This window comes from Buteo buteo, chromosome 11 (genome assembly GCF_964188355.1).
Source record: "Buteo buteo chromosome 11, bButBut1.hap1.1, whole genome shotgun sequence".
NCBI classification, from domain to species: Eukaryota; Metazoa; Chordata; class Aves; order Accipitriformes; family Accipitridae; genus Buteo; species Buteo buteo.
Genome location: NC_134181.1, coordinates 22,339,424 through 22,351,214, shown reverse-complemented (window position 1 = coordinate 22,351,214; position 11,791 = coordinate 22,339,424). Strand labels below are relative to the sequence as shown.

The 11,791-nt window shown below is 57.6% G+C and overlaps 1 protein-coding gene across 1 annotated transcript; it reads right to left on the bottom strand.

Annotated features, from left to right (window-relative positions):
- Positions 1-476: 476 nt before the first annotated feature.
- CALB2 (calbindin 2) lies at positions 477-6,856 on the bottom strand. Its single transcript, XM_075039398.1, has 11 exons — positions 6,750-6,856; positions 3,464-3,540; positions 3,182-3,274; positions 3,032-3,112; positions 2,110-2,166; positions 1,926-2,003; positions 1,714-1,769; positions 1,466-1,505; positions 1,309-1,362; positions 997-1,068; positions 477-700 (listed from the first exon to the last, which is right to left on the bottom strand). The coding sequence occupies exons 1-11, from the start codon at positions 6,838-6,840 to the stop codon at positions 584-586; spliced, it is 816 nt and encodes a 271-aa protein (XP_074895499.1). The 5' UTR covers positions 6,841-6,856; the 3' UTR covers positions 477-583.
- Positions 6,857-11,791: the final 4,935 nt, after the last annotated feature.

Here is an 11,791-nt window from a genome sequence, read left to right as displayed (position 1 = left end):
GGCCCTACAGAATGATATTATACCATACTGGGCTATATAGGGCTGAACTGGGCCGTAGAGGGGCTGCCCCCCCCAGTATCACACTGATGTCACCACCATGGCCCCCACCCAGCCACCCACACTTGCACCCTGTACCCACTGCCACTGTTGACACCCATTTGAGGGGGGGGGGGGCTCAGCCTTGAAGCCAGCAAGGCTCTGGTCTAGCAGTACTTGAATTTATTTGTAAACTCTTCTTTGGTAAACGATAAAAACACAAGAAAAGACCAAACGAAAACGCCCCCCCCTCCCCCCAACAAAAAATAATAATAATAATGAAACCAACCAGGCAGAATGGGGTAAAAAAAATAAAGTAAAATAAGGGGTTTCCCCCAAGGTGGGATTTTAACAATCTACAGCAAACCCAAGAGCTGCTGGGCAAGCGCCGGCAGGGGGTGGGGTGGGGGGCAGTGGGCGCTGAGCCCCCCACTCGGGGCTCAGCGCCCACCTCCTCCCCAAGCCCCCCCGCCAGCGCTGCAGTGGTGGGTGCTCCCCCACTGTGCTTGTTTTTCGGTGAGGAAGAGCTTGGGGTGGGGGGGGGGTCCTACATGGGGGGCTCATTGCAGAGCACGATCTCCAGTTCCTTGCGGTAGAGTTTGCCCCCGTCAGAGAGGTTCATGATGCTCTTCCTGTAGTTGGTGAGCTGCTGGATGTTCATCTCCTGGAAGGAACAGGGAGGAATGGGTGGTAATGGTGGGGCTGAGCACCCTGGTTCTCCCTGGGGTAGGCACCCCCAGGCTGGGACACCCGTGTCCCCCCTGCCACTGCCAGCTCTGGCACAGCCTCCCATGGGGACACAGGGTTGGCATCTAGACCAGCGTCTCTCCTGGTGCCTAGGGAACATGGATGGAGGGGGTGGAAGATGCTGCTGGGAGAGGGGAGGAGGCACGGAGGGGTGTGGTGGTCTGGGGGGGGGGGCACCCCGGCTCTGTCCCCCACTTACTCCTCCCCACTTACTTTCTTATTCTTCTCGTACAGGTCTTTCAAAAGCGCGTCCAGCTCATTCTCGTCAATGAAGCCACTTCCATCCTGGATAACGAGGGAAGGACATCAGCAGGGGGTAGGACACAAGCCCCATAAGCCCCCCCCCAAGGCATGGCTGTGGGGGGCACCCCCAGACCCTTAGCCAGCACAGCCAGGTGTAAACCCAGTGCTCGCACCCCAAATGAGAGCAGGGAATTGACCCAGCTGAAAACACATGGGTTGGTTTGGGGTTTTTTTGCTGAGTTATATTTATTTGGGGCAGCTTCCTAGGACCCAGCTCCCTACCTTGTCATAGAAGGCGAAGATGGCGTTGAACTCCTCCGAGGACAGCTTCATCCCCTGAGCAGTGGCAAGGAACATCGGAGTATGAGGAAGGGGACAGAGATGCAAGCAAGGAACAGGAATGTTTGGGTATTTTTTTTTATTATTACTTTTATTTTACCTGGAACTTCAGAAGGAAGTTTTCTTGCACGGGCAAAAGTCTGTAAAACAAGAAGGACCGGGATGAGCTGGAAGCCACCCAGGAAAAGACACTTTTTTTAAACCAAAATGACTTTTTGTTCAGAAACATAAGCAAATTAAAGAGGAAAACTGTTTTCCTCAGAAGCTGGAGCAGAGTCTTCCTAGACACAAGTGTTTCAGGGTGTCTTTCCCTCCCCACCACTTCCTTCTCGCCGCCTGTAACCTTACCGGGACATCTCCGAGAGGCCCAGCTTCCCATCACCGTTCATGTCGAACATCCGCAGCTGCCGGGACACAAGCGGCACCTGGTCACCCATCGCCACCTCCTCCCCTCTCTCCCACCCGCTGTGGGGTGGCGAGACCCCCTGAGGCTGGGGGCGGAACCTGCCCTTCCTCCGGAGAGCATGATCCCCCAGGACCAGCCCGGAGGTCCCACTTACGATGGTCTGCGTGTACTCTTGCAGCTTGGGCTCATCGTAGGGCCGGTTCGCCTTCTTCAGCAGGTCCGACAAGAAGCCCTGGAAGGAGAGAGGGCTTTGCTGGCTGTCCCCATCCCTGGCTGTCCCAGCGGGGATGCCCCACCAGCAGGGACCCAGCTCAGCCCACCCCACGCCCACAGCCCACCTTGAGCTCGTTGGCTTCGATGTAGCCACTGCGGTCTGTGTCGTACCTGCGCCAAGCCTGCGAAGCAGCCACCGCGAATGTTAGTGTGGGCTTGTGTCCCATGTTTCCCCCACCACCACCAAGTGGGTACCCCCATAACCCCCCCACTTGGAGCATCCCCCACCACCCTAGCAGAGATGGGGTCATCTCATGGCTTCAATCTTGGCTTGTGGTGGCCTGAGCAGTGCCACATGCTCTCCCTTGGGGCTGGATGCTTTTGGTCATCCCCATAGCAAGAGTTCAAGTGCTGTTATCCTCACCCCCACATGCAAGGCTGGGCTTTAAGGTTTGATTGCATCCCCCAATTAAACAATAGCACCCACTTAACCCCCCTGCCATGCCATGGAGCACTCCTCTTTCTGCCGTCACCTCCACCCTGGGTTCATTTTCCAAGCACAAGCTATCCCTGCCCGGGATACTGCACACCCCTGTCTACTGCCAGCCGTGTTTCAGTCCCCATCAGCAATTTCTCTCCCGCCCTGCAGATGGGTTCACCCCGTGCAAGGGCACGGCGAGGTTTTGGGGTGGCCCAGAGCAGTGTTCTGCTTCAGCACATCCCTTGGGCACTAAGGACTGACCACCCCAAAGGGGGAATTTACAGAAACAGGTCCAAATCTCTGCAGCTCACCTCACCTGGAGACCGGGACGAGGTGCCTGGCTGCCTGAGAGGTGTCCGAGGGGCACCGAGGACTGGGAAAACTCTCCACACTCCTGCTCTCCCCCCCAAACCAGCACCACCTCCCAATGCTGAGTTAAAGCCAAGAGTCTGGGGGAGACCCAGGGAGGTTTGGGCAATGCCAGCACTCGGTTGTTTCTCCATGGTGGAGCCAGGCACTGGGGACCAAATCCCATGGGAAGCCCCAACAGAGCCTGTCCTGCTCACCTCCATGAACTCCGAGCTGGAGCCCACATGCTGGCGGAAACACAGCAGGAAATTCTCCTCCGTGGGCAGGATCTGGGCCAGCTGCGGGGAACACGAGCATCAGGGGGGAACGTGAGCATCCCGGGGACGTGCAGGGCCAGCACCACTCACCTCCGCCATCTCAATTTTGCCATCTGCGTTTTTGTCGTACTTATGCATGAACTCCTTCATCTTGTCACCCAAGTCGTCGTTCTTGGAGTCCGGCTGGCAAGGAGAGGGGATGGGAGCGTTTAACTCCCCACCCCCGGGCCGGTGTCCCCCCCTTCCCTCCCAGAGGTGCCCTGGTCCCGCTTGTCACTGCCATTCCCAAAGGAGATGGGGTTGACGTGAGCCTGAACCTTTGGGCAGGAGGGAACGGGGGAAGGAAGGAGCAAAACCAGGAGAGGCCCTTACCACACCCGCCCCCTTCCTCGCACTTTCCAGCTCCTGGAAGAAGTTTTCCAGCTCTTTGCCTTCGATGTAGCCATTTCCTAGGGAAGGAAAAAATGCAGTAAGTCACACCCCACCCCCCACAGTGTCAGAGGGCAGGAGGTGAGGGAGGGATGGTCCTGGGGGATGCAGCTCCTGTCCCCCTCTGCATGGGGACACGGCTCCGAGGTGACTGTGGCAGCAAAGAAACACCAGCTGATGCCGGGGGTTATACAAACCCGGCAATGCCCGAATTTGCAGAGAGCCGAAGCCTCCACATGTTGTAGCTCGGAGCAGGGGCATAACCCCAGGCTTGTCCCCTGCGCCTGCTTGTAGGGTGCAGGGGGCTTTGTCCCCATCCCAGTGTTTGCTGCATTTTCTGCATCTGATGCTGTAAGTGGGTGGTTTAATTAAACCTCGCTGTCCTGCCCGAGCATCCCCCAAGCAGGACTGTCTTCTCTCAACACACTGTGGGGGCCAGTGAGGGCAAACAGGGAACAGAGACAAGGCAGCCAGCACAGCATCATCCCCCTGGTGCAGGATCAGTCCCAGGATGGGGTCAGCCCAGCACTGGTCTCTGAGGTGGCCGGGGACTCAGAAAGGTCCCTGTCCCATGTAACCGCCCACCCCTGCCTGCCGATCTCTGTGCCAAGATGCGGTTCCTATGGAACTGGGGGTATCCACCGCCCTTCCTTGCCCGCAGGATGCTCGGTGGCAGAACGGCTCAGCCAGGACCCAACCATGGATCATTCCCACAGCACTGGCCCTTGGTGGCTTTGAGGGGGTGACTGGCATGCTTCGAAGCAGCAGGGTCGTGCCACAGCTGGGGGACCTCAGCAAGGACACCGGCTCCACGGTGCTGCCAGACAAGATGTCACCTCCCTGCCAGAAATCGTCCCTCCTACCAACAACTGGGCACAGCTGGGGGACACTGCCCTTTCCTACGAAGTGCCTGACTGAGGGATAGCCAGGGCTCTTCCTCATGGGCATCCCCCCCGAAAAAAACCCATCCCCATTTCAGCCCCCAGAGGCTCGGGCCACAATGCCCTGCTCTGCACCGCCTTTGGCATCATCGCCCGTGGGCTCCCTAGCAGCATCTTCTCCCCTGGGAATAACCCATCCACATCCCTGCTGGAAGCGCCTGGGGAAGTCCCAGGGCACCTTCCTCTTTGATGGCCTCATCCCGACAGATGAGCAGCATCCCTCCCAGGAGTGGACAAGGGGCTCTGGTGATGTCAGGGTGCCAGTGTGAGCCACCGAGGGGCTTAGCTTTCTGCTGCACTTCCCAGGGGTTTTGCTTTTGTGGGTGTGGGAGAGCCCCAAGTTCCTTTGAATTCAGTTGGAAAAAAAAAAAAAAAAAATCACCAAGAGTTTTGAGCAGGGAAAAAGAATAACGCCAAGAAAAGTCATGGCCAGTAGCTTGGTTTCTCCCAAGCAGCAGCTTGGACAGGTCTGATCTGCGTCCGCAGAGCAGCAGGGTGTGGAGCAGCTCTCCCCTCCAGAGAGCCATGGCCAGTCCATGCGGCTGCACTTTGGAGCCTCCCTGCGCCACAGAGCCACGGGACAGCCGTGGCTGGCAAAGTGAGGACATAAAAGACACCCAAAGGGACATCTCTGGGGCATGAGGAGCCTTAAGGGGAAGCAGGTGAAAACACCATTGGAGAGGTTTAAGCACAGGGAATAGCCTGGGTGAGACAGCCCCGTCCGCAGGGGGATGAACCCCAGGTCCCTCCATCACCCCGTGCCCGTCGGCAGAGGGAAGCAGCCACAGCTGTTGGCTCTCCCGCCTGGTGCGGCCAAGCATCGTCCTTGTCAAGGCCGCCATCTCCCCCGCCACCCGAGTCCCTCCTCTCCTGGGCACCTGCCGTGGCGCAGCCCGACAGCGTTGCCCTGGCCAGGAGCCATGGGCCAAGCTGGATCCGTGCCTGCCTCTGTGTTTTGGAAATGACGGAGCACATCCAAGGGCGCAGTGGGATGTGCTGCAGGAAGGCAGCTGGACACCCCACACCAGGAGCGGCCCACTCCCACTGGGCTGTGACCGTCCCACCCTCCCCAACCCCTCGGCTGCTCCAGTGCCAGCTCCAGCAGTGACAGAGACAGCTGTGCTCGTGTGCCCCGGCGCTGTGGGGCCGCAGGAGGGACCCCAGGAGAGACCCCGACGGCGCAGCCAGGAGGGCACCCAGAGCAGGCTGAGCTTCAGCACGCCCAGAACACTGCATGACGCAGTTCCCAGGGGGGGTAGGTCCCCAAACCTCCCCCCAGGGATGGGCGACCCAGGGAAGGGCAAGTGCTTTCCCCCGGGCTCCTCTTCCCAGCGGGCTGAGCCTCCTTCACTGCACCACAGCCCTGAGATAAACTATTTTCCCACCAAAACGATGCTGCTTTTTGCATTCCCTGTCCCTCTCCCCCCTTTCTGGGGCTGACAGTGATGGGGACTAGGGGTGGCATGCTCAGCTGTGACTCCGTGGGGAGGTGACATCCCTCTTGGGGGCACGGCCACTGCCACAGCATCCCCGGGGAGAGGTTTTGCTGGGCTGGGGAGCAGGTGGGGAGGGACCGAGCGCTCCAGCCATGGAGGGGCCATTCCTCACCCTGCTCCAGGCAAGGGACACCCCCTCTGTCACCCCCCCACCTCCAGGGCAAGGGGGTGGCCCTGGGGCCAGGCTGGTGGCCGTGTTGTCCCCCAAAGAGCCAGGCAACCCAGGTGCCAAGGTTGGGGCACCACGGCGGCAGAAGGGATGGAGGGGACTGATGGTGGGCACCAGGCAAGGGTTTCCTGGGAGGGGACATGGCGGGAAGGGCAGGACCCCCCCCGGCCAGCGCCCAGGGATGACAGCAGCCCTGAGCAAACCCCAGCTCTTGGGGGACCCGGCACTCGGGGGACGCGCGAAGGAGACCCGGGGCTCAACGTCCCACGGGCTGGGAGCTCCCGGCGGGGGCCGGTGCTGGGGCTCCCCAGCCTTTCCCGACGGGGAGGTCCGGGGGGGGGGGCGATGGTCTCCCCGATCCCGGAGCTCCCCCGCGACGGGGCTGCGCCCCGGGGGTTCTCCATCGTCCTGGGGGCTCTCCACTGCCCCGGGAGCTCTCCGTTTTCCCCGGGCAGCGGCGGCGGAGGCTCTACTTCCTCTGGGCTTCCCCCCGACGAGATGTCCGGGGACTCTCCATCATGTCCCCCCCCCCGCCCCGCACTCCCGGGGATGCTCAGCCCGCTGCCCTCCCCGCCGGTTTTGGGGGGGGTGACGGCGGGTCCCCCCCGCGTCCCGGGACTGACCGTCCGCGTCGAAATGTCGCCAGACGTCGAGGAACTGGGAGGCGGTGAGCTCGGCCAGGTGGAGGTGCGGGGCCTGCTGCGGGCCGGCCATCTCCCGCTCCCGCCGCCGCCGCCGCTGCCGCCGCCGCCCTCCCGCCCGCCGCCTTTTATACCCGCCGCCGCCGCCGCCGTCCGCCGCCGCCAGGGGGCGCCGCTGCCCCGGGACACCGGCCGGGCACCGGGGGGGGGGGGCGGGCAGCGGGACACCGGCACCGCGGGGTGGGGGGGGGGGACGGGACACGGGGACACCCGGACACCGGGACACCGGCACCGCCACGGGAGCGGGCACCGGGAGACCGGGAGACCGGGACCGGCAGGGGCAGCACTGGGCACCGTGGGGGGGCAGCCTGCACCCTGCCACTTGTCCCTGCCTTGTCACCTACCCTGCGCTATGTCACCTACCCTGCTTGACGTCGCCTACCCCTGCCCCATGTCGCCTACCCCTGCTCTATGTCACCCGCCCTGCTTGACGTCACCTGCCCCATCACCTACCCCTGCCCCATACCACCTATTCTTCTACTATGTCACCTCCCCCTGCCGTGTGTCACCTGCCCTGCCTAATGTCACCTACCCCTGTCCTGACACCTAGCCCTGCCTCGTCACCCTGCCCTGGCCGGCCACATCCTCCCGCCTATCACTGCATCCCTTCCCCAAGTCCCTGCATCCCTTTCTGTGCTACCCAGCCCTCATCCACATCACCCAGCCCTACCCCTGTCACCGTGTCCCTGCCCTGTGTCACCGCATCTGTGTGCCTTGTCACTGCCCCCCCCCCCCCCCCCCCCGCCTCACTGGGCTCCTGATGGCAGCTTTGTGGCTCACGATTTGCTGGTCCTAACAGGAGGAGCAGGGCAGAGGCAGTCCCAGTGCCACCGCCACCGAGGAACCGTGCAATGGCCACAGCAGGGCTGTCACCCGTGACACACGGCTCGGGCAAGGATGTGAAACCTGGACACTGTGCCTGTCTTTTGGAGGTGCTTAGTTGCTGGCTGGGGTTAAACCACGACAGGAGGAAAACCCAAGGAACCCTTGGATTGAGGTTTTGCCATCCCTGCTAGAGGGGGTCTCCTTGGAGGGATGGGAGTGATGTTGATCCCAAAAAGCAATGTTTCTCACCCAGGCTCCCCTTGCCACCCGCCATTTCATTGGGGGATTTTCTTTTCCCAAGTTTTCCCAAACAGCAGGGAAATTTCCAGGCCCAAACAAACAGCCACACGTGGGGTTTGTCACTGGCTCCCGCACAGCCTGCCCAGGGGAAGCGTTGCCACGGCTACGAGGGGAAAAAAAACATAATTCAGATCCAGCAAGAAGGCTTGGCTGATAGAAGTGCTTAATTAAAGATGAGAAGAAGGCAGGAAAGTTCAGACATGTGCAGAGCAGGGATGGAGTGGTGGCAGGCAGCTGCAGGGAGTTATTGGGGGACTGCCCACCCTCCGGCTGCTGCTGCCTCTTGTTTTTGTCTCTCCGCTGGGAGAAAAGGGGGTGCAAGGTGCTCCACCCAATTTGCAGGGGGAGCAGGCTTGGGAACTGGAGGAGCTCAGTGCAATGGAGACAGCCCCAAGCCTGGTTTTAAGGCCATGAGGAGCTGGGGCAGGGCAGGATGCCAGACTCCAGGCATGGGAAGGGAGATGCTGTGTCAGCATCCCACAGGGAGAGCCAGGTTGGGACACGGAGCAGCAGGATGCCCTTCTCCTCCTCCCCGCCACACAACGCAGTCTTCAAGCACGCACAGAGACACTGAAGGGCATCCTAGGTATTCAGTTCACATTTCCTGGGGTCTGGCATGGAGATGAGTCCCCAAAAAGCCTCCTTTTCCCAGCACAATATTCCCCAGCAGACTCCACTGCTTTTCCGTCCCCCTCCCTCCAGAGCAAAGTTTTCCTGGGGACTGAAAGTGGACACCCGCTGCCTCTGTGGGGCTGGGCTCAGGGATGTGTCCCCAAGCTGCAGGGAGAAGGGGCACAGGGGGGCGTCGGGTCCCCAGCACTGGTCCATCATCTGCTCCGTGCTGAGCAGAGCCTCAGCCCACGGCGGGGATGGCTCTGGGTCAGCAACCCAGCACTGTCACACTGCTCCATGACACCCACCTCTCTGCTGATGAAGACCCCAGGTTGCTCCAAGTTGGTACCTGGGAGCAAAATCTGGGCTCCAGCAGTGCCCTGAACCCACTCTCCTGCTGTCCCTGGGGAAACACTTCCTCGAGCTACCTCTGCAAAGCACCTGGTGGGGCAAGAAGGGCTCATTACTCCAGGAAGGGGTTTGCTAAGATTGAGAAAGAGAGTTTTAAAGAGGGCTGTGGAGCTTTGGGTGAGGAAAGCAAATGGTGGTTGTTCTGTTAAAAGCCATCTCCCAGCATAGGTGTCCAGGCTCCAGGCACGGCAGGAGAGGATGTCCTCTCTGCAGGAGAAAAGGCTGGGTGATCCCCTTCAGGCTTTGCCAACGTCCTGGCTCTTAAACCAAGTCCTATCTCAAAGTGCCATCAGATTTTGGAAATAACAGACCCTCACGCTGCTTACAGAGTGAGGCTTTAATTCGGCAAGGAATTGAGATCAGCTCACTGCCATGACCTGCATTGCATCGCTCCCTCTTGCTCTGCGTATTCAGCGTGGCAGGGAAGAGTTTAATTCTTCCCAGCACATGAAATCTTTGCAGTGAAGACCTAAAGCTTTTGGAAAAAAAAAACCACAAAACACCACAACAACACCACCACCATAGCAGAAACCCCTTAATTCAACTGCAGAGAATTAAGAGAAATGTCTAAAGGAATTGTGATAACTTGAAGGGAAAGCATATGTTCAGCTGCTGAGCTGAGACAGATAGCATGTTTTTTAAAAAGATTTTTGGTTTACTTTTATGTAGAAAAGAGTGTAAACAGCGAATCTCACATAAAAGAAAGAGTCTGGGAAACCGAGCCTTGCAAAGGAAACGGGATGGATCTCACACTCAGATTTTTGGGGGGAGGTTGCAGGGTTGTTTCTCAGACAACAGCAGACATCTCTGCTTATAAACTCATGATATCATCCAGCCAGGGGTTGTATCAGAGATTTCTCCCCTTGACATCACACCTTTATGTGAGTCACACATGAGGGCATCAATATAACATCTCCATCTTCTCCAGGGGACTGGAAGCAGCAGGACCCCATGACTTGAAAACTTTTCTCTGGACTGATGAGTAAGGAAAAGGAAAGGGCTGGTACAAAGGACTGGCTCATGAAACCATGGCTGTGAGAGAGTAAAGGAGGAGTTGTGCCAGCTCTGCCCCGCACTAACACAGGTCTGCTATGGGTCCCCCTGCCATGGGTATGGCAGCATGGGACCCCCTGTGCTGGTGGCATTCGCTAACCAGGCAGCACCCGAGCTCATTGCTAACCATAGCCCTGAAAAAGCCAGGATCAGTCATGCAATTTGGGGTTCTCTTTTTCTACTTGCTAGGGTGGTTTGTTTTGTTTTGTTTTGTTTTTTTAAGCTTTTCATGCATCTTCCAGCTTATCCTATGACCATAACAGCCTGAATTTCAAAAGTAGATAAATGGCACAGAGTACAGGAGTGAAAATAAGCCAAGGCTGTGTTATGATCTACTCATTTCAGCCATGGATGTTGTCAGAGACCACTAAGAGCACTAAATGAAATGCACAGCATCAAGGAAACCATGTCCTGCCTCCAGCACAGACAACTTGCTGCACTGTCACCACCACAGCCCATCATACCTTTCAGCTGCTCAAAAGTTAGTTGAGATCCCTTGGTTCTTGGTCTTTTTTCTGAGTTCCTCAGCCCAGTGGGATCAGTAAGAAACACCTGTGCAAAGTGCTGGTCAAATGTTGGTCCCAATTATCCTGAGCTTTGTGCGCTGGTGCTCTGGTCCCTCAGGGCTGTCCTCCAGCCTGGGAGGTGGATGCAGGGGGTACAGCTAAATGACTCCTTTCTAGCCCATGGTATTGGCACAGCAAACAAAAACACTGTTTTCAGGATCACAGCAGGTTTTATTTCCTCCCTGTTTCTTCCCTACACAGCTCCCCCCCCCCCTTGCATCATTGCCTTTCAGCTTTTTGAAACTCAGCAGCAGTAACCCCTCCCCCCCCAAATTGGATTAAAAGTATCTCCAAAATCAGATGAACCCACCTGTTAACTGTACTCCCTTCTCTCCCCCAAAGCATGAGCAAGATCACTTCCAAGGTGCTCAGGGCATCTTCCCTTTCATCATTTACAGGGGCAAAAATCAGGACATTCATGCAGAGTTTGAGCCATCCAAGTCAACCTTGGACAGCAGAAAGAAAAGCCCCCCACTGTTTAAGGGCTCAAATGCTATTTGGAAAAATATTTCTTTAAAAACAGACATAGTTTGCCAAAGATTTAGTGGTAGGGTGATTTTCAGATTAAATTTTAAGTTGTATCGAGATACAAGTGCATGGTATAGGTTTCACACTCTGCCTCTGGTACAGCTGGAGAGAGGAGCAGACCCAGCCTACTGAAAGCAGGTGCTGCTGCCAAGCTCCTCATCATCTCAAGCCTGCCTTAAGAAGCACCAGCACAACAGCAGGTTTTTTGGATGCTTCTCTTCACATTGCAGTCCAGCCTGACTCTGATTAAATAATGGAGCCTGCTGAAATCCCAGTCTTAGCTACTCTGGCTGCTCTCTAGCTACAGCTAGCAGCACAGCTGCCTTCCACTCACACTTGAGAGACTTTGTATTTACCAAGTATTAATTAGATGAATGTGAAGCACCATTTTCCAGGCAGGGGAAATTATCTGCTCTCTCTCTGCCCTGTAACAAGCCCATACTGGGACAAGTCTGAAAAGGCAGCAGGTAGAAGTGGTTCCTTCTTGCTCTGCACATCTGCCACTTTTCATATTTCACTGCTTTTGCTGCCACTGTTGACAAGCACTTCACTCCTGCTAGACCTGAAAAGGCAACAGCCTTGTGGCAAAAGGAGCTGGAGTCTCCTTCCCTTTGCATATTACCACCAGAGCTGGTCCCTGAGACTGTCTTGACAGTCAGACCCATCAAA